Source organism: Pongo abelii, chromosome 17, assembly GCF_028885655.2.
Source record: "Pongo abelii isolate AG06213 chromosome 17, NHGRI_mPonAbe1-v2.0_pri, whole genome shotgun sequence".
Lineage (NCBI taxonomy): Eukaryota > Metazoa > Chordata > Mammalia > Primates > Hominidae > Pongo > Pongo abelii.
In genome coordinates this window covers 37,379,746-37,405,912 of record NC_072002.2, presented here as the reverse complement: position 1 = coordinate 37,405,912, position 26,167 = coordinate 37,379,746, and the positions used below count along the sequence as shown (strand labels likewise).

At 47.2% G+C, this 26,167-nt stretch overlaps 1 protein-coding gene across 4 annotated transcripts in view; it reads right to left on the bottom strand.

Moving 5' to 3' along the window:
* Positions 1–26,167, bottom strand: part of CABLES1 (Cdk5 and Abl enzyme substrate 1) — a 122,989-nt gene that overhangs the window by 47,781 nt on the left and 49,041 nt on the right. For all 4 annotated transcript variants that reach the window (XM_024235956.3, XM_054537707.2, XM_054537708.2 and 1 more), the window contains exons 2-3: positions 21,697–21,768; positions 16,093–16,185 (exon numbers count right to left, since the gene is read on the bottom strand). In XM_024235956.3, coding sequence (XP_024091724.2) covers positions 16,093–16,185; positions 21,697–21,768 — 165 coding nt within the window. The remainder of the gene's footprint in view (positions 1–16,092; positions 16,186–21,696; positions 21,769–26,167) is intronic.

The following is a 26,167-nucleotide window of genomic DNA, read 5'->3' as shown; positions in this document are numbered from 1 at the left end:
TGAACAGCGTGGTTCTGACAACAGGTCCCGTGTGATCAACCGTTATGTTTAGAACCTGTGCAGTTCATGTGAATTTGCAGCTTTTCTCTTTATAAACATTAGGGAAATGTCCATGGTAATGGAGATACACAAGAAGAGAATCAGATGTTTGCCTCCTGGAAGGTATCTCTATTATTTGAGACAGAATTCAATCAGATGACATAAACAACAAGCACAGTCCACTTCCAACGTCAGACATTGACCACTCTCATGTCTTTGCCTCCAACCACGGCGGTTCTCTTCTCTTACACTCAAATGGCATGCAAAAAGCCCAAATCATTTCCCCCACCTGTGACATACAACACTTTACTTGGAGTTGAGATGACCAGGAAATATTACGTGAAAGATTATGACTTCAGAAGAGGAATTAATTCCAGGGAGATGGATCTTTAAGGAGTTAAAGGTCACATTTCCACATGAACATCTGCCAGAGGAAAAAAATAGCAAAGGAAAACATTCCCTGGGGCTACAGCCCACATGGACAAAGCATCTTGGATACACAATGCTTTCTGAAACTTCCAGGGATCCTCATGAGTGCTCGGAAGCTGAAGGAGCACCGTCCAGCTTTCTTCTTCACACAGCCTCATTGCCATGCTCTTAGGAAAGTACTTCTGGTATGAGGGATCTTGCAGCTTCAGACCACAAAGCTTCCACAGCCACAATTAGCTCACAAGACGCGGAGTGTCCAGAACAGCCAGGAGATGCACAAGGACACCCCCCCACAGGTGACAGGGCACCACGGGCCACTTTTCACCAAATCTGTTTTTACCCCCTCAGCCCAGCACTGGCGATGTCTAAAAAGGCAATGTCTCTCACCAGCCACGATCCTCAAGTATTTCCTTTTTTGCCAAAAAACCAGAGCCTTGTTCTATTTCCCGCCCCCTGGGGAGTCTCTGTTGGTTGTGAGAAGGTCTCATCTCTTACAGGTGAAATGTTCCATTACAACAGAAATATTCTCTTAAGGACATAAAAACAAGCAACCAAGTCCAAGAGGCAGAGGAAAGAAAATCACATCTGCAGTAACGGAGGCGGGGTGGTGAATACAGTGAAGCCCAAACACAGCCCAGGGGTGTCCACAGCCCAGGGGTCTGTATTAGGCACTAGGCACAAATGCACAAATTCCGTGATTCATTCCCTCCACGCCCAGGAAGCAAGAAAGAATACGCCTACAAAGATGATGTTGTGGGTTCAACTGTACTCACCAAATGATATGTTGGAACCCTAAGCCCCAGCACCTGCGGTTGTGGCCTTATTTGTAAATACAGATGTCCCCCCTTATCCACAAGGGATGTGTTCCAAAACCCCCAGGGAATGTCTGAAACCACGGATAGCACTGACGCCTATATGTACTATGTTTTTTCCTTTGCAGTCATTTCATACAGGGCAGGTAGCAAGAGCATGTAGATATGCTGGACCAAGGGCTGACTCATGTCCCAGATCAAACAGAGTGGGAGGGTGAGAGATTTCACCACGCTACTCAGAATGGCATGCGATTGAGCACTTATGAATTGTTTGTGGAATTTTCCATTTAATATTTTCAGACCACGTGGTTGACTGTGGATAAGGAAGGACTGCTGCAGTGTCTTTGCAGATGTTATCAAGTAAGGATGAGGTCCTACTGGGTCAGAGTGGGCCTTCAATCCAATGGCTGGTGTCCTTACAAGGGGCAAGAAATTTGGAGCTACCTATACACACACACGAAGGGAAGAAGGCCACATGACAGTGGAGACAGAGACGGAAGTGATGCAGCTACAAGCCAAGGACACCAAGGCTCACCAGCACTACTGGAAGCTGGAAGAGTTGAGAGCTGATTCTTCCCCTGGGGCTCAGAGGGAACATGGCCCCACGCTTCCAGTCTCCAGAACAGGGAGAGAACTTGTTGTTGTTGTCTTAATCACCCAGTTTGTGGCACCTTGTGCGGAAGCCCTGGAAAGCGACACAGCTCTCCCTGGCATGGCTCTGGGCCACACACCCCGGCTGAGCAGGTCCTCTGCACACCACACTATGAGCGCTGTGCACAAAGACGGTGAAGGCGTGAAGGCCAATGTCCAGAGACAAATGAATATTATGAAATCTGGAAAACTTGTTCTCTTCCCAGCTCCACTCTGACCCCTTTTCCCACAGCCGTTCCTTCCTCCTCTCACAATGCTTTATTAAAAGCTGGAAGAAGGGGACTTGACCCCTTTCCGTCTCTTCTGAAGGGCTGGCAATGGCATAATGAGAGCTGAACGAAAAAACACCACCACCAACAACAAAATGTTCTTGTTTACTCTATTTAAATGCTCATGAGCTATTGGGGGGACGCTTTTCCTCCTTAGGAACAACTCCCCTCACTGTTGGATGTACCTCATCTGGGTACAAGGGCAAAGTGGAGAATTGGTAGGGGCTCCAAGAACATTCTTCACAGAGCGATCTGTTCCTTTCTGCCTGGAGTTGGAAGGAGATGCTAATCCAGGGCAGGAGCTGGGAAGAGAAGGGGTCCCGTGGACAAGAAGGCACTAGAACAAGGAGCCTGAAAGTGCTGGGGCTGGCCTAGGAGGAGGAGGCATGGGATTCTAACAGGTGGGAACAGGAGGAAGGGAAGCACGGCTTAACCCTGTGAAGTGTGGAGCTGCACAGGGCGTCTGGAGCCAGGGAACTGGGGGGCATGAGTTAAATGGTCTGATGCATCTGAGAATCTGTGCTACGTAGCCCACAAATACCACATGGTGGTACTGTTACTGGTGGAGGCATTAGTCTTCTCTTCATGACTATGACTGCCACCTCCACCACCACACTTCCATGACCACTAAGATCACTGCTACCGCAGGACATACTGCAGGCAGGCCTCCCCACCTGCTAAGGAGGAACACCTTATCCTACAACTTAGGGAGCGGCAAATTTCTGATAAACAAGTTATATAATCTTCCTCTCCTCCTCCCTCCCACAAATATTTTCTGAGCACTTAATCCATGCCAGACATTGTACTAGGTGCTGGGGATCTGATGATGAAAGGCCCTGCTAAGAGCTCCCTCCTTGCAAAGCTTAGGGGTGGTTGGGAGATACCTCCATGCAGAGGTGTAAGTTCTCTGATGAGGACTAGGGGGCGCTACTGAGCACACAGGAAGAATAAACCAGCCTAAAGGAGGCAAGGTGGGCTTCCTGGAGCAAGTGATAACTGAGACCTCAGGGATAAGCGGCAACCAGTCTACAGTGAGAAGATATGCTGGCGGGAAAACTGGCATGAGTCAAGGTTGGGAGAAAGAGCATTCAGCCTATTCAAGGAACTGAGTGAATAATAAATGTTCATGGACCTCCACGTGCCTGACTCACCAGCGTTTCCACTCCCCTCTGTACAACCCTTTGACCAACACCCCTGACTCACGCAAAACTCAGGCTGGTAGGCTGTTGGCCACCAAACCCCACTGAGTTGTGCACTTACTAAGGGTCCCTTATATATGGCCTAATCCTGTTTATGTCAGTTGTATTATTATTTATATTTGCACTTGTTTATTAAAGACTGTGCACTGCTGGGCACCGTGGCTCATGCCCGTAATCCCAGAACTTTGGGAAGCCGAGGTGGGAGATCACATGAACTCAAGAGTTTGAGACCAGCCTGGGCAACATAATGAGACCTTGTCTCTACTAAGAATAAAAAAAAAATCAGCTGGGTGTGGTAGCACACGCCTGTAGTCCCAGCTACTCAAGAGGCTGAGGTGGGAGGATTGACTGAGCCCAGGAGTTCAAGGCTGCAGTGGGCTATGATTGTGCCACTGTATTCCTGGGTGACAGAGCAAGACTCCGTCGCAAAAAAAAAAAAAAAAAAAAGAGTGCACAAACTAAAGAATGTGGAAAATAAACAGAAATGCTGTTTAAATTTTTTGTTTAACACTGAATGCTTTAAAAAATATTCACACAAGGCAAGTCATTGAAAAAAAATTGCAGTTGAAATAGGTATGAGCAAGACTATAAAAGATTAGGAAAAAATTGTAAAAATCCAAACAGATTTTGCACTTAGATTCTTGGGCCACTTTCGAGAAGTCCAATGTGGACATCCCAGCAATGGGTGGGAACAATGATGACATAAGGAAGTCGATGCCACAGACAGACTCTGATCTGTGGACCCCCACACAAACGAAAGGCATGGCATGAAAAGCTGCAGAATGGACCATCACTCATGGGCCTTAAATGCCAGCACAACATCTAAGCTGTGTAGGAGATTTCTGTGGGTATTTCCTTTGGCATTTACTAACCTTTTCCCCAACCAAGCGATTACTGTGAATAATTCAGCGTAGCTGAGGGTGGCATGGGGGAGAAGCATTAGTCCAGCTGTGAGGCTGGCTGGAGAAAGGCCTCCTGAGCCCTGTGGGAAAGTCGGGGTTTGGGAGTCCCCAGCTCAAAGTGGGGATTGCAGCCATGGTGTGGAGGAGCACTCACAGGAGTGGAGTGGGATGAGGAGCGAGGAGGGTCTGGGACGGGGTGGGAGGACAGTGCGCAGGGAAGAAGGCAGGCAGTGTCAGATGCGCAGAAAAGCTCACAAAGTCAGCATCACAAACTGGGTGGCTTAAACCACAGAAATGTATTGTCTCACAGTTCTGGGGGCCAGAAGTCCAAAATCAAGGTGTCGGCAGGCCCATGCTCCATTTGAAGGCACTGGGGAGGGGTCTGCTCCAGGCCTGTCTCCTGGTGGCTCCATGGCTTGTGGCAGCATCACTCCAGTCTTCACACAGCATTCTCCCCGTGTGCCTCTGAGCCCCAGTTTTCCCTTACTTGAAGAGAGTGAGGCTTTTGCTCCATCACGTAGACTAGAGGGCAGTGGCATGATATTAGCTCACTGCTGCCTTGAACTCCTGTGCTCAAGTGATCCTCCTGCCTCGGCCATCCCGAATTGCTGGGACTATAGATGTGAGCCACGACACCTGGCTTCAATTTCTTCTTTCTATAAGGATATCGGTCGTATTGGATTAGGGCCCGTCCTACTCCAGTATAACCTCATCTTAGTGAATTATATCTGCCACAACTCTGTTTCCAAATAAACTCACATTCTGAGGCACAGGGAGTTAGGACCTCAACACAGGAATTTTGGGGGCTAAGGTAAGGCAAAAACAAGAAGAGTTTAGTGTCACAGAAGTGAGAATGTCCAGCCAGGTATGGTGGCTCAAGCCTGTGATCCCACCACTTTGGGAGGCCGAGGTGGGCAGATCACTTGAGGTGAGGAGTTCAAGACCAGCCTGGCCAACATGGTGAAACTCTGTCTCTACTAAAAATACAAAAATTAGCTGGGCGTGGTGGCAGACACCTATAATCTCAGCTACTCGGGAAGCTGAGGCAGGAGAATCACTTGAACCCAGGAGATGGAGGTTGCAGTTGCAGTGAGCCAAGATCACACCACTGCACTCCAGCTTGGGTGACAGAGGGAGATGCCGTCTCAAAAAAAAAAAAAAAAAAAGAAGTCAGGAAGGAAGTCCTTTTGGAATCCCTTCCCCTCCTGCTCAGCCAGAACAGCCCTGGTAGCTGCATCCTCAAGTGTGGTCCAGCCCCGAGTCATCTGCTAGCTATAATTACTGTTTTCTTCTCAATGTGTTACAGACCAATGGTGCAGACCAAGGACTGACGTCTCCTCTGGGCTCCCAGGCTAAGCAGAAGATTAAAACAGAACTGCCGATAGGGTTTGGCTGTGTACCCACCCAAATCTCATCTTGAATTGTAGCTCCCATAATTCCCACACATTGTGGGAGGGACCCGGTGGGAGATAACTGAATCATGGGACGGTTTCGCAAATACTGTTCTCATGGTAGTGAATAAGTCTCAGGAGATCTGTTGGTTTTATTTGGGGAAACCCCTGTCGCTTGGCTCTCATTCTCTCTTGCCTGCTGCCATGTAAGATGTGCCTTTTGCCTTCCACCATGATTGTGAGGCCTCCCCAGCCCTATGGAACCATGAATCCATTAAGCCTCTTTTTCTTTTTTTACTCGTCTCAGGTATGTCTTTATCAGCAGTGTGAGAACAGACGAATCAGCAGCGTGAGAACAGACGAAATTACTCAGTCTCATGTAGGTCTTTATCAGCAGCATGAGAACAGATGAATACAACCGCCAAGGGAAGGTTCTGTCCAATCTGAAACAATTTCCAACTCTTTTACCTTTCCTCTGTGACTGCTTTTATTTCTTCAAATCAAACTGGTGGAAAAGCAGCAACAAGCACCCACAGGCTGTGAGCTTTTCAGTCGCAAACGTGTACACAAGCGCGAGGCACTGAGCACAGCTGCTATTGATTCTGTTGATTGAAAATCATTTATCTCAAAAGCCTCATGCAACACTACAGAAGCAGCCAGCCTCACCTCTATGCTATTTAAAGAGGCATGAATAATAAAACCGGTGCGTGTGGTGCTGACCCAGCACCACCGGGAACTGGGCACCGATATTCTCAGTGCCGAGTGACTGCCCTGCATGCCAGCTTCTCTCCCCGCTCCCGCCACTTAGTGCCAGGCGAATAAAGCCAAGGAAATGCGATGGTCAGTGAGACTTGTGAGCAGCTCTAGGGCCATCTCAGTGAAAGAAGAGCCTGGAACCGGAGCCCCAGTTGAGGTCTGGGGAGTCCTGGAGGCTTCTTCAGGCTGTCCACTCCCTGTCCTCCTAGACTGGGGTTTTGTTAAGAACTGATCGTAAACACCGATGATGACAAGGATAAAGATGCTTCCTGCCACCTTCTGCCACTGAGGGGATGGCAGGTGCTAGCCTTTTCACGAAAAACAAAATCTCTGAGAGGAAAAAAAGCCAGCTCAGGAAAGGGTCCGTGTTGCAAGGTGCCCCACAGAAGATGCTTGACTTCTATCAAACTGGACGGGTTCATTTTAGGGAGAAAAAGCAATGACATTTTTCTTCTTTCAAAAAGGCCAGTCCAGGGCTGGTAACGAGCCGTTTTATTTTTTGAAACATGCCACTTCCTCCAAGTCGTTTTTCAAACTAAATTAGGCTGACAGTTTGGAACTGATGAGATCACAAACAAGGTCTTAATTTAGTTATGACCCATCCCCTTTTTCCCTCCAAAATGTTTTGGTGCAACAAGGAAAGGCTCCAGCTTGACTTTAGTCACTGTACTTTTACCATCTTCCTTTAAAATGCAGATAAAGGGTGCTGAAGTCTTTTACGTTGTTTCTTTTTTTTTCTTTTTTTTTTTTTTTTTTAACATTATCCTATTGAGTTCATACTTTAAAAAGAAAACACTCTGGCTCAGTTCTTTATCCACTCCCATCTCAAATCCTTTTACATCTCTTTGAAAATTCCTCCCAAGGGAGGAAATAGCTCAGTCAACTCACTGCAGAGGACATTTCTCTACCTGTTCACAATGAGATGATTCTTGAAGCAGACCCAGGAGGCGGCACTTCCAGGGCGCATGAAGCCATCTCTTGCATGCCATGCCAACATTCAACACCCAGATGACTTCAAAAGGACACCCAGTAAAGCCCACGCAGGCACGTGACAGAGCGAGGAGACACCCACGTGAAACGAGGGCTCTGTCGCTCTTCAAGACAGAGGTTCATGAGTCTCAAGAACTGGGAGCACCAAGGGGAAAGGTCCTTCCTTAACAGGACCGTGAGGGTCACTAGACATAAATGTCACAAAAGCCACTGAGTGTCTCCAGTCTTTTTTTTTCTTTTTTTTGACGGAGTCTTGCTCTGTCTCCCAGGCTGGAGTGCAGAGGCACGATCTCGGCTCACTGAAGCTCTGCCTCCCAGGTTCATGCCATTCTCCTGCCTCAGCCTCCCGAGTAGCTGGGACTACAGGCGCCTGCCACCACGCCCGGCTAATTTTTTTATATTTTTAGTAGAGACGGGGTTTCACCACGTTAGCCAGGATGGTCTCGATCTCCTGACCTCATGATCTGCCCGCCTCAGTCTCCCAAAGTGCTGGGATTACAGGCGTGAGCCACCACGCCCCGGCCGAGTGTTTCCAGTCTTTATGCTCAGAATCCCCGCTGTCCTTCTGATGCGTCAGTCCTTCCTGGCCAGCAATGAGCGAGGCTGTGTAAATGTGTCTTCTTCAAGGGTGTATCTAATGGCTGGGAACTGAGATTTGTCTTCACTTCTGTTTAGTCTCCACTGTGGCACACAAGTAGGGTTCTCAGTGAAGATGCAGGTTAGAGCCCACGGTGACTGGCTCTCCTCTTACAATAAGCAGCAGCTTCCACTTGCCAACTGCCCTCCTCAGCAGGAGGTTCAAAGGCCCGTTCCAGATGCTGTGGCACTGGGCCGCCAGCTATCTCTCTTCTTTGACAAAAGGCTTGCTCAGACATTTGTGACCAGCTTTTCAAAAAGATCTTGAGTTGCTTTTGAACTTCATATCAAAATGAACTCTTTTAGAAAATAATACCCACCCATACTCTCATTTTCTACAGGGAAGATAAGTTTACCAAAATGACCTGCAGTGCCCACCCCTGACTTTTGGTCACCCAGAGTGACTGTGTTCCAAAGCGAGTCAGATCACTCACACCTCTGCTCAGCACGCCGCATGGTTCCCACCTTGCTCACAACCAGACGGACCTCCGCAGTCACCACTGACTTCTCAGAGCTCATCTCGCCTTCCTTCCTTCCTCTCAATCACCTCCACCATGTGGGCTTTCCTACAGTTCTTCAAACATACCCCGTCCCTTCCGCCTCACTGTCTCCACGACTGCTGTTCCATCAGGGCGAATGCGCTTCCCCCATTGGGATAGCCCCAGGGCTGGCTCCGTCACCTCCCTCACACCTCCACTCTCAGGTCTCCCCATCGCCCCAGAGTGTCATTCCCCAACCCTAGCTGCCTCAGTCTCTCTCCATGGCACATTATCTCATCTTTCACCTGTGCACATTTATCATTTCCCTCCCTATTGGGATGTAACCTGTTTTATTCATGGATACCTCCCAATAGTCACAGAGCAGGTGCCAGCAAACATGTGTGGGGTGGACTGAGGATGCATGTTCCTACAGTGCATGTAGTTAAGGAACTGCCTTATTATTGGGTACCTTGTATCTGGAGAGTCATTAAGCAATAATTCCTCTTGCCCTAAACCCTGGTAACCTCTTATCTACTTTCTGTCTGTATGGACTATTCTGGTTATTTCATATAAATGGCGTCATATGACATTTGACCTTTTGTGATAGGCTCATTTCACTCAGCTTATTTTCAAGGTTCATCACAACTCCTTCCACAAAGTCCACTGCTGAGGGACCATCCTAATACATATCTAGCTTCCTATGACATGACATACATGCTGATGGCAACACCACAGATGGGACCCGCCCTGGTTGGGTGCAAAGGTGACACCAGCCTTCTGTGATACTAGCCTTCCATCAGGACAAACTAAATTAGGTCCCTCTGTATTGGCATTGCATTGTGAGCCTGGGGTGGAACACACTGTCCTAAATGCCAAGATATTTTTCATGTGTACTAAAAAATCTATATCCTGTGCTATAATCAACAGTCCACCTGAATTACATTTATCCTTGCTCAGTTTAATCTCGGTGGACTGGCTCTAGCATTTCCAGTGAATGAAGTATCTGGATCTTGGTTCTCATCTGTAATGCTCCTTCCTGCTTCTGCTCTCCCTGCTTTTAGCTATCCACATGGCTGACAACCAGGCTTCTGGGCCTTTACGCCAATCGCTGCAGGAGATAACACTGGCGGGAATACCACATGCTATTCTATTCAAACTCGCCCTCAGGCTGATGATGGTCAGCTGACAAATTTCAGCCACCTGCAGAAACTCCAGCTTGACAATCACCCGGCCCTTCTCACTGCTCTATCCACAGGGACATGCGATAGTGAGGAATAAACTGACATTTTGCCGCAATCTAGAAATGTAATGTCCATCGCGGCACTTCTTCACTTTACTAAGTTATTCCATCAATGAGGAATCGAAGCTGATGGGACATGACCTTTTCTTAGTGAACTCACGTTGACTGCTAGCAACCTCCACACAAACCGTCTGTTCTCAAACTCTGCTAAGCATCAGCTCTAGGCTTGCCAGTCTATGATTATTAAAATCTACCCTCTCCCAACCGGGCACGGTGGCTCATGCCGGTAATCTCAGCACTTTGGGAGGCTGAGGCGGGCAGATCACGAGATCAGGAGATCGAGACCTTCCTGGCTAACATGGTGAAACCCTGTCTCTACTAAAAAAGTGCAAAAAAATTAGCTGGGCATGGTGGCGGGTGCCTGTAGTCCCAGGTACTCGGGAGGCTGAGGCAGGAGAATGGCAGTGAGCTGAGATCACACCACTGCACTCCAGCCTGGGCGAGAGAGTGAGACTCCAACTCAAAAAAAAAAAAAAAAAAAGGATCTACCCTCTCCCATTACCCTCACAATTTTTTCCACTATCAAGCAACTTTTGCTTGGTATCAGACTTAGAACTTTGTTCATTCTCCATGGCACTTTAAAGATCATTTGTATTTCCAAATTCTTTCTATTCTCCAGGATCTAGCCCTGATGACTACAATTCACTTAAAAGGCCTCTCTGTTTATTCAACAAACACTTGCTGAGTGCCTACTGTGTGCCTGGCACGTGGCTTTGTTTAGAGTCTACACTTCCAGTTCTACTTGGTGAGGAAGTTAAAAGCAGGCCAGCAGCTGACATCTGCTGACCCCGTACCATCATCCCAGGAAATTCGCCATCCTTTCCCTTCTGCTTCTGACTATCGTCTTAATAGTAATAGCCTATGGCTATTACTGGTGTTTTATTTTATTGTGGGGAAAAAAATATATATACACATATATAAAACAAAATGCCATCTAATCAGTGTGCAATTCAGTGTCATTAAGTACATGCACAATGTTGGGCAACTATCATCACTATGTATTTCCAATTTTCCACCACCCCTAATAGAAACTCTGTACTCATTAAGCAATAATTCCCTCTTGCTCTAACCCCTGGTAACCTCTTACCTACCTTCTGTCTCTGTGGACTATTCTGGATATTTCAATTAAATGGAGTCATACGACATTTGACCTTTTGTGACTGGCTCATTTCATTCAGCTTATTTTCAAGATTCATCGACACTGTAGCATGTATCAGTACTGATTCCTTTTCATGGCCGAATGCTATTCCATTGTATGGATACAGCACATGGTCTATCCATGTGTCTGCTGAGACACTGGGGTTGTTTCCACCTTTCAACTATTGTGAATAACACTGCCTTGGTGTATAAATATCTGTCTGAATACCTATTTCAATTCTTCTGGGTATACAACTAGCGATTAATTGCTAGGTAATTAATTACAACTAGCAATTAATTAATTGTATCGTAATTTTATGTTTAACTTTTTGAAGAACCACCCAACTTTCCCACGGTGTCTGCACCATTTTATATTCCATCAGCAATGTATGACAGTTCCAATTTTATTTTCTTTTTAACAATCTTGAGTTCATCTAGACTTTAGTCTCCCTCACCCCATTCTTGTAAGTTTGCTTAAGCCATTTTAAAAATTAATCCTTGGCCTTAAGCTAATGATTTTTAAAAAATCAGAATGCAAGAGGGAATTTTCTCAAAGTCCACCATGACACACTATCTTGCTGCATATGGATTTTTATCTCCCACATTCTCGTCAATGGAGAGAATGAACTTTGCAATCTGATGCCTGGATGTGAATTCTACTTCCCACTCTCTGTGAGCTCCAGTTCCCTCCTCTGTAAACTGGGATCATGAGTGTTTTAGTTTCCTACAGTTGCAGAACTAATTGCCACAAAGTTAGTGACTTAAAACAACACAAACATATTATCTTACAATTCTGGAGGTCGGAACTTGGAAATGGGACTCATGGAGCTAAAATCGAGGTGTTAGCAGAGCTGGTTCCCACGGGAGGCTGTAGGGAGAATTGGTTTTCTTGCCTTTTCCAGATTCTTAGCAGCTGCCTGCATTTCTTGGTTTATGGCTCCATCCTCTAACTTCAAAGCCAGCAAAGCCAGAGGAGTCTTTCTCCTATTGCATCACTCTGACACTGACGATCCTGCCTCTTTCTTCCACTTTTAAGGGCTCTGTAATTACACTGGGGCCACCTAAATAATCCAGGATAAACTCCCATTTAAAGGTCAGCTTATTTGCGCCTTAGTTCCCCTTTGCCATGTAACCTAACACAGTAACAGGTCCTGGGGATGGGATGTGGATATCTCTGAGGGCCGTTACTCTGCCTGCCACAAGACAGTAATGCCCTACTCAGGTTGTTTCAAGGATTATTTGTATTTCTAAATTCTTTCCATTCCTTGAGATCTAGTCCTGAAGACAAACTCATTTAAAAGGCATCTCTACTCATTTATTTGACGAACACCTACTGAGTTTTGAGTTAATGAAACAAAGCATGTTTATATTTTGGGTTTTTGTTTTTGAGACAGGGTCTTGCTCTGTCACCCAGGCTGGAGTGTAGCGGTGTGATCTTGGCTCACGGCAACCTCCATCCCCCAGACTCAAGCAATCCTCCCACCTCAGCCTCCCTAATAGCTGGGACCACAATCGTGTGCCACCATGCCTGGTTAATTTTTGTATTTTTTTGTAGAGACGAGGTTTCACCACGCTGCCCAGGCTGGTCTTGAACTTCTGAGCTCAAGCAATCCACTTGCCTCAGCCTCCCAAAGTTATCAGATTACAGGCATGAGCCACCATGCCTGGCCCAAAACAATGCATGTTAAAAACTTAGAGCCTGGCACCCAGCAAGCACTCAATCAAGGCATCTATTACCATCTTATCATCCTTGTAACTTTATCATCTCTTCTGGAAATATGCTCCAACCCAGAAGAATCTACTTCTTAGTCTAAACTTTCTGCGACCGTGTTCCTAAAATCCAGTGTTCTTTTCCATCTATGAAGTCCAACATGACCTCCCTCCAGGCCCTGAGGACTGGTCTGCCTTCTCTATTAAGGCAGAATTGGAGCTGAGAGCAGTATCCCTCATGGCTTCCCCTACCTGCTAGGAGACGAAACCCCCAGCAGGGCCAGCCAAGAGCTCCTGCCACGCTCTGGTTCTAGCAGTGGTACTGACATTCCCTCCGCTCCATCTGGCTGGTCTGCGATCTGTTGGGCACTGTCCTTCTTAGCCTCCACCTGGCCCAAGGATTTGCAGCATGACCCCAAAGCACCCTCAGCTTGGCTCCTCCGCACTGTATCTGCACACCAAGCCCTCTAGAAGGTCCCAGTGCCAGCCTCACGGAATTCAGATGCCAGAGAGATGAAGAGAGTTTTTACAGAAGGCAAACTCCATCCTCCATCGCAACCACGTACTTCGGCGGAAGGCGTTCACTTCCACTTTGCATGCCGGCTGGGATTTGTGATCCAGTGTCACAGGGTGAAGTGATTCCTCACGGGCGAACACGGAGCTGTCTCAGGCCCCAAGGTTTATTTCTAAGCAGCTACTCTGATATTGATCACGAGGTATATTTAAGTTTTTTGTTTTGTTTTTTCAATGCCACAAGTATTGTCTTTTATTATATCTGGTTCTCAGATTTAAAAGCATGTTTTCCCCTTTCTGTCTCCAAATGTGCTTGAAACTCTTGGTTAGGTCAGACGTGAGTATCACAGCAGAGGCTCCCCGTTCATTTCCTGAGCTGCACTCTGGTCCTTGCTGAGACGAGAAGTCCAAATCCTCCTCAATACTGGGGCCTCGATCACACGGTCAGCAGGTCTGGGGACGCAGGAGCCTCCATGCCAGGGTTTTCAGGGTCAGAAGAGCAAATGAGCCGTGGATCTGGCCTGCAGACTGAGAGGCTGGGCTGTGCTCGTCAGGGGTCCCAAGGAGACTCAGGAGCTGGGCACAGCCCGATGCACAGATGTGACTGAGACTGCGCAGGCAGAGAGGGAGCCTGCAGGGGCCTTGGGGAACATGCGGGTGCCACACACGCACCTCCCATTTCTGAGGTGGGGGGATCAGAGACCCCTAAGCCAGCACAGGGGTCCCTCCCTCTGAGATCACAACCAGAACCCCTCCTACCTGTCATTTCAGGGACTGGGCTCACCCAAGGCCCCGGCTGCTTCCAGCAGGAGATTCTACTCCTGCTGCCCAGCTGCCGTGGGGCAGAGCTTCCGCGTTCCTCTCTCGAAAGGCTGGGTCGTGTCCTCTCATTCATCAGCTCTTGACTACAATTTCCTTCTGTCACCTCAGAAATCGTATTTTCTTCCTGGCTTCCTCCCAGGCTCTCACTTTCATCTGTCTAAGGACAATCCCTCCTTGCTAATAAACCTCAAGTGGGAGGGCCAGCCCCTCCTGCCGGCCCTTTCATCTGCCCTTTGCACAAGAAAACCAGCTCTCACCTGGGCATACGACCGGCCGTGGCCTCAGCCTACAGCCTGCGGTTCCCACACAGGCCCTAGAGCTCTCTTTCCTGCCCTAAATTCCAATTCTCAGATGTTCAGATAAGCTAAGAATCCTCTTGGCTCCCCTTGAAAACTCCCCAGCAAAACTGCCAGCAATTGCGGGCTTTGCTGTTTACGTTCTCTTAGGTCAAGAGTGTGCTGGAGAAGGTGGCTCCGTAATGTTCTTTGGAAATCTCATTAATCCAAGTCTTTTATTAACAGTATCCTCTCACTGCCTAACCATGCTGGGGTAATTATCTGACTTTGTGCCCTGCCAGCTAGCATCAGAGGTGGGAACACTACTCCTTGACCCATTCCTTTGGCTTTGTCATTGATTTCATTGAGAAATTAAAGGCTTTCTACATTTATGTTACGCTTAAAGAGATCATGAACAAAAACGTAAATCAATGGTAGATAATTACACTAAAATGGCATGAGTAAGCTCTGTATTCTGTAAGTAAAAGCCTCAAAAGAAAACAATAGCAGTGGTTAAATAAAGCACAATAATTCTTAAGTGTCAGCGAAAAAAAGGGTGAGAGAGAGAAATTCAGAGTATTCGATTTAACAGATAACTTGGTAAACTTAAACTAAAAGCATTGTACTTAAAATATGAACATATACCGACGATGTAAAAATCATTTGGAAAGCTCAGTTTTGCTATTCTGAAACCATTGCAACTGTTATAAAATCATGTTCCCCGTCCTTATAAGGCTTTAAAACTAGGCATAAACTTCAAGATAACAAGCCTGTAAAAACTGTAATTGTTGTGTGTTATTATACAGGCTGTACAGGGTATTTTACTCCCAACTTACAGTCATGCTGGGCCTTAATGAGTCTAACTAAAAGACTTTTTAGCAATTTTCATTTTGTATGGATTAGAGAGTATTAGTGGGGCCCATATGGTCTTCTATAAATTAGGAGATCAAACAAGAGAGTCTTCTGCAGCAGGACCTCAGCTCTGGATGGCGTCTCTAACTCACCCATTCAAGTCAGTGGGAAGCAACCGCCCCCAAGGGTTACAGAGCACCAGGGACCCCAGAGGTCTTGGACTCTGTCCCCATGCACCATTGGAGCTGAGATGAATGGACTTAGCCATCCAATCATGAGCATGCTGGCAACAATGATTCTGATCTATCTGTTGTCTGGAAGGTTTTAATATCACGGTCATATAAATTTCAACCAGTTTTATTTAATGGTGCTTTCCAAATGAGCAGCTGAAGAGCTGGAGAAACACATACTCCAGATGTTGGCTGGCCCAGGAAGCAGGATCAGCACTGAGGAAGAATCTGCCAGCAAAGTCATGATTCTACTCTCCTAAAAAGAGAGTCAAAGCCAGGACCCAAACTAAGTTCAGGCGCATATCTGGGAGGGCATTTATTGACCAGAGCACACAGTGGTAGTGAAAAACGAAAACAAAACCAACAAAGCAGAAAAACAAATAAAAACTCCCCAAAACTCAACTGTTTTTCTGTTCAAAGGTTTCTATAAAAATCCTTTCGTGTGCTCTCAAAAACTCAGTTTGTTTCTGGTCTAAATATCTCACTTCGCCTTAGAGAGCATTCATTATCCTCCACAGATTGCTTTTGGTGATTCTGGCATGAGTGGGGTGGAAATTGTCGGGGAAGGCTCCATGAGATCCTGCTCATCTTAAAAGTGTGGGCTTGCGTTTGCTGAGTTTTGGCCACTAAAACTGTCCCCTCCTCCAGTCCCTGTCTCCACCCACTGGTGCTGGCAGCCGCTTCTGTGTGAATGTAGTACCTGCCATTCCTGGTATCGTGTTGCCGCATGTTCTTGATAAAATGAATCTTCTTAAAATTCTTTGGTCTGGGTGAACCTGAGAGAGTTCGACATCTGAAAAATAAAGTCATTTCAAAAACACAGTCAGTTGCCTGCTGGACAGCTGAGATGTCTCCACATAAAGACAGGAAGGAAGGACCAGACAAATGGCTTGAGTCACCCCAAAGCAGGCAGGAGTCTGCGAGGATAATGAAGACAACATGGCTGGAAGCAAGGAAGCTTAAAAAAGGCCCAATAATAGACAACTTCTTGATAATACTGTTATTATTTTACATGAGTCTCTAAAAAGCCAACTAATCAAGAATATTGTCCCCTGCATTAAAAAAAAAAAAAAAAAAAAAAAAAACCTATGCAGATTCCAAAGACATTATTCTTTATTGTCGTCTTCAAAAGAATCCTGCTGTATCAACGAAGGGGAAGGGAACCAAACACTGTACATTTAAAGGGGGTAGGGAAACACTGGAAAATTCAGTTCAAAAACAAGCCTGAATCATTTTTCTTCTGTAACAAGATTTTGGCCTGAATTACCTGGACAGCTGCCTTAAGTTTCAACTGGACCTGCTATGCCTGGGAGGTCACAGCTTTACACTGAATGAGAAATGAGAGACCCAGCTAGTTGCTGTTTTTGTTTTGTTTTGTTTTTAAGATAAATTTTAAATAAACATTTGTTGAGCTAAAATGGCTTGGATTCAAGTTTTCTTTAAATTTTTATTTTGCTGGAGTATACAGCATTTGCCTGTACTATAGGACTGGCAAAATAGACCATAGGCCAAGGAGACCTTATTTGTGTATAGTGTTTTCACCCGGCAAATTTTAAGTTACAAAACCACAATCACAACGACAGAAAAGCGAAATGCTCAACAAACAAGAGTCTCAAGTTTATTCTAGATAAAAGGGGCTGTGACTTTTCAATTTTGGGTTTTGCTAGCGAAAAACCTTTCTGACCTGGGCCACAGGAGCCAGCTCCTGCCATGGGACATGTGTGCCTGTGACCTGATTCTTGATTCTAAAGAAAGATTCTGGGCTGGGTGTGGTGGCTCACGCCTGTAATCGCAGCACTTTGGGAGGCCGAGGAGGGTGGATCAACTGAGGTCAGGAGTTCCAGACCAGCCTGGCCAATATGGTGAAACCCCATCTCTACTAAAAATACAAAAATCAGCCTGGCCTGGTGGCAGGTGCCTGTAATCCCAGCTACTCGGGAGGCTGAGGCAGGAAAATCGCTTGAACCTGGGAGGCCGGGGTTGCAATGAGCCAAGATCGTGCCACTGCGCTCCAGCCTGGGCGACAGAGTGAGACACTGTCTGGAAAAAAAACAAAAGAAAGAAATATTCTTTTAACGGCTTGCAGAACCCTGTTTGCAGACATTTAGTAGATGCTTCCTGTGGCTTTCAGGAGGGGTTAGAGTGGGGATGGGATTGACACTCCCCCACCCAACTCCAGGCCTCCAAACCCAGATTTTTAAATTTTTTAAAAATAAAGACAAGGCCTTGCTCTGTCGCCCAGGCTGGAATGCAGTGGTGCCATCATAGCTCACTGCAGTCTCAAAATCCTCCCACCTCAGCCTCCCAAAGTGCTGGGATTATAGGTGTGAGCCACTGCGCCTGGCCCACTAAACCCAGATTTAATTGGCTAAGGTTCAAGGAGATAGGGCCTCACTCTGCCTTTTGCTCTCTGGGAGCAGATCCAGAACTCCAAATGGCCTCATTTCTTCCTCCAGAATGACTGCTCGAATCTGCAGGCCACTCAAAGTTCCCACCTGTCACACACACGCAAAGAAGGTTCTTGAAACATGGAGTCACTGGAAAGAGAAGAATCCCTGAAAGCATAAAGTGGTTTCTGGATAGGGCCAAGGGTTCAGAAGCATCCTTATACCACCTTCCCTGGCTTCCTTTCCCAGGAGCAGAGCTTCCTGGGCCAGTCAATCTGAGGGCAGCAGGCCAAGAGCTAGACAGTGTGCGGGCTCAGGCGGCTCGCAGATCCTGCCACCTCAGCAAACCCTGGCTCCTTCCTCCCACCTCCCAGCTGCAGGAAGCCGGGACTGACGCCAGCACAGAGGAAGGATGGCCTGAGCTGCTCTCTGCGGAAAGAGGGGCCCCAGATTCCTCAGCCTTCTTCTGGAAGTGGAAATCCACAAAAGGGCCACAGGTGGCTGTCTGTACCAGCAAAGGAAGGAGGTGAGGCCGTGATCACTTTAACAGCTGCGGCCACCAGCATCCATCCACCCAGTCTGGAAAACCAGGGCAGGTGCTGATGGCGGCCACGTTTGCTGCAAACAAATAGAGGTTTTTCTTGACAACTAGTAGAGACGGCTTAACTCCTTATTTTTGGACACCAGGTAACCACTAGGCAGGTGCAAAACTTCTCAGTCCAAGTCCTCTCATGATGCGTGCTCAGCTCTTGGAGTTACAGGTAGATACAGGAAATCCGCTAACAAACCATGATGTGCTAGAGGAAAGTAGGACTTTTAACAGGGTAACTTAACAAAGGTCTTTTATTTCCATATCAGCACCCAATTCTAACTGCACATACACCCTACTAATCTAGCCCTTCATTAAGCAAGCTGTTTGTTGTCTTGCTTTTTTTTTTTTCTTTTAAGCATTCAACCAAATCACCAGGGAATCTAAGAAATGCTTTAAGAGAATTGTGGTGTTGGCAACAATTGCCAAGGAACTGGAATACCGGGCGCTCAGGTTGCGGCAGGTTAAGCAAAGAATGAATTAATTTCAAAGCCGCCTGGAACAGCGTGTAAACATCCATCTAAAAACACACATTTTAAGTGATGCAAAATTAAATTAGCATAGAATTAAAAACCAATTTAATGAAAGATTAGCTCTTTCTTGTTAACACTGATTACAGGATATACTTAATTATGCAAAAGGTCTAATAGATGCCTTGGAGCCATTTGTTCTTCTGCTAAGCTTAAAAGCAAGTTGGGCTAATAGCCTTCCACCCCCACAGTTCCCAAAATACTTCAGCATCATTATTGGTGTTACCATTTCACAGACCAGAGAAGGCTTCAGCGATCAGCTAATTGGTCTTCCCATTTTATAGATGGGAAAACTGAGGCCCCAGAGACACTAAGTCAATTTCCAATGCTACATACCCAGTTGGAGTCAGGCTAAGAACTCAGGTTCCCAGGCTCTCAAACTAATGTCTCTTCTTCTACATCATGCTAATATAACTCCTAGGAATAAGTGAATTTCTAAGTAAATATGAGAACAGTTATGCTTTTTAAGTTCTCTCTTTTTTAAGAAACTCCAGGCTAGAGTGCAGTGGTGAGCATAGCTCACTTAAGTCTTGAACTCCTGGGCTCAAGCGATCCTGTCGCCTCAGCCTCCTGAGTAGCTGGAACTACAGGTGCACATCCATGTGCCTGGTTAATTTTTTTTTTTTTTGGTAGAGATGGGGTCTCACTACATTGCCCAGGATGATCTCAAACTCCTAACCTCAAGCAACCCCTCTGCCTCAACCTCTCAAAGTGCTGGGGTTACAGGTGTGAGCCACCGTGCCCAGCCAATATGAGAACCTTATTTATTTATGTATTTTTGCGTTGACTGATTGATTGTAGACATGGGGGTCTCACTACATTGCCCAGGCTGGTCTTGAACTCCTGGACTAAGCAATCTTCCTGCCTCCACCTCCCCAAGTGCTAGGATTACAGGTGTGAGCCACTGCACCCGACTGAGAACTTTTTTAAATCAAAAAAAGGTCCGTTAGTGGAATAAACACTTGATTTCTAAAACTCTTCTGATTTCTGACATTCTTAGAATTTTATAATAACAAGATTTGAGGTTCAGTGCAGTATTCTGTGAGAGCTGGTAGAAGTCACAGTTGAGACCAACAAGCATTTTTACTGCATTCATTTGTGCTACCACAAGGCTGAGGACCAGTCTGGGTGGATTCCGTGAAGAGGGGTGACAGCGCACCAACCAGGAAGGCAGAACCCACGTCCTCCTCCGGCCTCTCCTCGACACCTCGAGACTCAAGGACACTGCATCCCCAGGCTCAACAGCCCTGCCTGGGAATTCCTGAAGAGGGGAGAGCCCTTTGTAGCCGGTACCCCAAGTCACCCGATTTCCTTCAGCTCACAGTGGCCACGTTGTTCCAAGGACCATGGCTTCTAGTAGCCTCTCGAAACTCCAGGGGCTTCTCAACGTTATTCATGGATTTTCCCGTTTGTGGCAGGAGTGAGGGAGAACCTCAGTCAGATCGCGATGTCACTCACTCTAACACTAAAGCCACTCAGTGCGCCTGCGAACACCTCTCCTCCATGCTAGCTGAGTATGTGGACCAAGGCCAGCTCCCTCATTTGACTTTCAGCGTAGCTTTCTGTATGACTCCTGCAGGGAAATGGCCTTCTCCCACTTAACTGCTCCTCACAGAGTAACACTTGTTCCCAGGCCGCGTTTGCCACACAGCCACATACCACACATCCTAGGAGGCGCCTGGAGGTTACCCACGCTTTGAAAAAGACTCCAAAAGTGGAGATGGGACTGTTCAGCCCTTTCTCTTTGGGATGATGTCAGTGACAAAATTCACAGTCGCCGGACACTTCCCCTCTGACCCCAGGCTCTCTGTGCTCACTCTGCCCTCTGCTCTTCATGCAGGCGGAGCCCGTAGACACGGGCTCTGCCCTGGGAGTGAAGCTTCAGGTGGGGAAGGAGCCAGATCCAGGGGGAGGCCATCCCCTACAGCAGCACCCTGCCAGGCTCAGAAGGAAGAGCCAGGCACTCCCAAGTCCTGGCCTGGCCAAGGCACGCACGGTGCAGATGCGGGTTCGAGGAGGAGCTGATGGAAGTCCACAGGAGCTCACCTCCTCCCGACGCCCTCCCTGCTGCCGCCTGCCCTGCAGTCCCCAGGAAGCCCCTGTGCCCCATCTTCCTGGCTCACTCCCACATGCTGCCCCACCCAGCTCAGGGCTGCAGTGAGGATGGAAGGGGGTGCAGTACCTGAGTGCACTCTCCTCCATGAGGGCCTGGCTGGGTTAGAGGAGAACCACCTGTCAGTCACCGGCACAGCACAGCACAGCTCAGCAATGGCCGTCACCCAAAAAGACGCCTTGCAAGCACTTTTCCAATCCCGAGGGAGAAACAGAACACTTTCAGACCCCAGAGAGCACTCATAACTATCCTAATTGGGCTTCCCAGCAACTAGCCAGGGAGCGACATCGTGGTCACCTCCTGAGGAGTTCTTGTTGCCCCTCCTGCTGAGAATGAAGTCCAGGACTGTACCTACTGTGTGACTGCACCTGGGGGACGGGCCAGGACAATGCTGGGCTCTTGTTCCATTAAGCAGCAGTTAACAAAATGAAGAGGAGCCACGGAAAGAAAAGCACCCAAATCTCCACGCAAACTGGGCTATTCCAACACCTAACTGGATTTAATGTTGTCTAGTTCTAATGGTCCTCAGAGGTGGGCTGGACACTAGGAGATGTCCCATAGTCCCTGGAGTTCAGATGGTTATTTTTAAATTTAATTCTATAGACCAAGAACATAAAAAACCAAAATCAATCTCTGGCTGTCATGGTGTACTGTTTGCATATACATAAATGAAACAGAAAATTACCTCCGGAGAGGTGCGTTCTCCTCAATATCTTCCAGGGTCTCTAAGGAAGATCTCTGGGAGATGAGGCGCCGTCTGCAGAAAGAAGGAAAAAATCTGGGAGTTAAAACTGCATTGCAGAACTGATCAGACATTTCTGTAAATCTAAAACTGCCCTAAAACAAAAACATGAAGTCCGTTAAGAAAAGATCAGACAAAAGCTGTCTCTAAGAGGCTGCCATGTTCCCACCCTGCACGCCAGGCCCATCTTGCTGGCTGAATCCTGAGCATTCTCCCTGGTTAGAGGGCCTCTTTGTGATGATTAAGGAAGTGACTGATCTTTTGATGCTGCCATTTCTCCCAAGGACACACACACACACACACACACACACACACACACACACACACACACACACACACAAAGACAAGGTGCCTCTTGTAATATATAGGATAACTTGAGCGCTGTGTGCAGCTTTTCTAAGGCATTAGCTAATACTGTTAAGTATTCCACTATCACTGATTTGAACCCGGTAACTGATAAATATGAAATCTGAAACCCTATTAAAAACAACTTCAAAATCATTAGGATGCAATAAAAAGGTTATGCTCCCTGGATGGCCATGATTTCAAAAGCAACTAGAAACAAGAAAAAAATTATTCCTTTCAGAGAGTTTCTCATAGACCGGGTAGAAAGAATAAATATGTGGCATGATTATGCAAAACATTAACACTTCTGGGCTGCTAAGGAATTGCAAACCGCCTGCTAAAACCTCCCTAGTCTACCAGTTTCTTTTGCTAGGCTGAAATAAGAACAGGTCCTAGTTAACTAAGAATATCAGGTACAGGGAGCAGGGTAGGGTGGTGGTAACTTTAAATAAATCTACTTGAACAAAGACCATCATTTGATAGTAAATGATTTGGAGGAGCAGGGATGGATTGAAAAAGTTTGACTGGGTTGTTCCTTAAAATGGAACTAAAAATATTAAGATAAGTCTATGTTTTACTACATTTGGCAAAACATAGCCTAGGAACATGCAGTCATAACCATGTTCTAATTTGTCCTAATGAACAAAGAATGAAATGACTTTTTGGTGTTTGTTTTGTTTTTGTTTCTAATTTTGTGTGTACTTTTTCTGACCAACTACTCTGATACCTTTGGCTTGTTTGGCTTTTCTAAGACAATCAGAAAGGTCATTTTTGTAGCAAACTATTCAACAGCTTCATCAATTTTCCACCTTTCATAATTTTTTGATACTCAAATCCTTTAAAAAAAAAAAAAATACTTGTGGCCGGGCGTGGTGGCTCACGCCTGTAATCCCAGCACTTTGGGAGGCTGAGGCAGGCTGATTACCTGAGGTCAGGAATTTGAGACCATCCTGGCCAACACGGTGAAACCCTGTCTTTACTAAAAATACAAAAATTAGCTGGCTGTGGTGGCGGGCGCCTGTAGTCCCAGCTACTCGGGAGGCTGAGGCAGGAGAATGGCGTGAACCTGGGAGGCAGAGGTTGCAGTGAGCTGAGATCGTGCCACTGGACTCCAGCCTGGCGACAGAGCGAGACTCCGTCTCAAAAAAATACTCATACAGTCTCCTTGTCTCTTCTCCAACTGTAAAACAGTAGAACATAGAACACTCTCAGCTCCTCACTCATCAATATGTGTGAACCAAGCACACACATCGCCCCCTGTGTTCATGACATACCGGACTTTCTACAGAAACTGTGGTTTCACTCTGCAATTAACTAACAGTGAATTTCCATTTCCATAATATTGCCAGATTTCTAAGAGTCAGCCAGAGCTGTGGAGGAGGCACCAGTCTTACCTGAGAGCGGTGCAGAGGCGAGCTGAGGAGGTGGGAACTGATTTTACATGTAGCCAGTTCATGAGTAGACAGGACTTCTCCACACAGCCCGGTAACTCAAGGGACAGAGCTTGCCTAGATCCCTGTGACAGCACCTGCAGCTGGAGCTCTAAGGTGCCTATGCTATGGGTTGAGGCACAGCCCTCTGAAATCCCAGTTAATCCTAGGAAAGCAGGCAGCAAGCCTAGCCTCTCTCCAGGTGCTGAGTCCCAGGCTGGACTGGGGGAGACTCACACCTGCCCACTGCAGATCTCAGCAGCAGAAACCCCATGTTACCCATCCAGGGTGGTGTAATTCTACACAGGAGAATGCCTAGGGGCTAGAATCAGACACTGAAATTGCAATCCTGGGGTCCAAAGGCTTTGGGGTCTGAGAAAGCTCCTTAATCTGGCCGGGCGTGGTGGCTCACACCTGTAATCCCAGCACTTTGGGAGGCCGAGGCAGATGGATCACCTGAGATCAGGAGTTTGAGACCAGCGTGGCCAACACGGTGACCCATCTGTACTGAAAATACAAAATTAGCCGGGTGTGGTGGTGCATGCTTGTAATCCCAGCTACTCAGGAGGCTGAGGCAGGAGAATCGCTTGAACCCAGGAGGCAGAGGTTGCAGTGAGCCGAGATTGAGCCACTGCACTCCAGCCTGGGCAACAAGAGCGAAACTCCGTCTTGGGGGAAAAAAAAAAAGAAAAGAAAAGAAAAGAAAGCAAGCTCCTTAATCCTTGAGCCTCAGTTTGTTCATCCATGAAATGGGAAACAGCAATTAACTAAGAAAGGGACACATGTAAAGTCCCAGGCCCACGGCAGTTCTTAATGAACGGGAGCTACTGGGCTTTTGATTGACACTCCAGTTTCCTCCACTGAGGCTGCACCCTGACCTGCACCCCAGCTCAGCTGACGAGGAGCAGGCTGAGTGTCCTAACTCTAGGCTCTGGCCCCCACTCAAGGCCTTGCCAGTGACAGGGTCACCCCAAAATGCCTTGTGCCTGAGCCCACCCAAGATGTGTACGTGTTCCTTCCACACCTATACCCACTTCAAAGCACAACTAACTCTGTGCATGTACACAACGGGGTGCACTGAGAAGCACAAGTCATACTCACTGATGTGTTGGCCACCTATAAAATTAGTGGCCCCCAGGTCTCCTTGCACTGCTCTCAGGTCTCCCTACAGCCAGAAGGCAGTGATTAAAAGATTTACTGTTTATCTCTGTATGATGCTCTGGGCTTTTAAATCCAAAGTAAAACACTCATTTAAGTATTTACTTAAATTAAGTATGCACATCTAAATTGTCATTAGAGATAACTTCCACAGGCAGAAATAAATGTATAGGCTTCGGATCCTGAGAATCTCAACACGTTCTGTCACACTTTGAGCTTTCCTTTGTAGAAGAGCATTTTCAGGTGACCAGTAAATAGGCAATTGATGTTTTGTTCAATCTGCACCCAGGCAACTGAGGCGATCATGCAGGAGAAGGGCTGAAGGCTGCCCTCCTTCAGGTACCCTAAGGAGCCCTGGGGAGGCCCTAGGTGGGCTCTTCAGGCAGCACGGATGCTGCCCAGGCTCTGGCAGAGCCCACAGCCCAGCCAGGCAGGTTCACCTCTCCATGCATCCACCCCCACCCACTCAACAATGTGACCGTGAGCCCTGTCGGGAACACACAGCTGAACCAGGCTTGCCTCCTGTTCTCAGGGGCTCAGAGTCACATGGGGATCCACGGGACAGCCACCAGGAAGCCCCATTAACAGTCCCTGAAGCCCCTGCGTCCTTCAGGGCTATGGTATGGAGAACACTCCAGCTGAGTCCCACAGTGAGCACAGAAGGCCCTGCTAGGAAGTACAGACTCCTCCAACATCCACTAGCGCGTTTCACCCTAGAAAATCATGCCCATCCACAAAAGCACACAACCCAATAACTCCCCTCTCACAAAGCCATAGCCACCTCTTCCTGCACCAGAAACGAGAAAGGCTCATTTGGAAAAGAACCAGATGAGAGTATACCTTTCTTTACAGTTATAAGGGTTTTTTCTAAAACCCAGCACATTCGATAATTCCCCTCAGGATCTGAACAGGTGTGAATTCACACACACACATTATTACAGATTAAACGTCTGTGTCCCCTCAAAATTCACGTGTTGAAATCATAACCCCCACTGTGATGGTATGAGGCGGTAGGGTCTGTGGGAAGTGATCTGTCGTAAGGGTGGAGCCCTCATGAATGGGATTAGTGCCCTCGTAAAGGGGACCCCGGAGAGCCCTCTAGCTCCCTTTCTGCCATGTGAGGACACTAGAAGCTGGTCATCCGTAACTGGAAGAGCCCTCCTCTGACCTTAACCATGCTCGCACCCAGACAGTGACCTTGTAGCCTTCAGACCTGTGAGAAAATACATTTCTTTACTTTTTATTTATTTATTTTTTTGGGACAGAGTCTCGCTCTGTCACCCAGGATGGAGTGCAGTGGCGCAATCTTGGCTCACTGCAACCTCTGCCTCCCAGGCTCAATCAATTCTTGTGCCTCAGCCTCTCGAGTAGCTGGGACTACAGGTGCACGCGACCACACCCAGCTAATTTTTGTATTTTTAGTAGAGACGGGGTTTCGTCACATTGGCCAGGCAGGTCTCGAACTACTGGTCTCAAGTGAT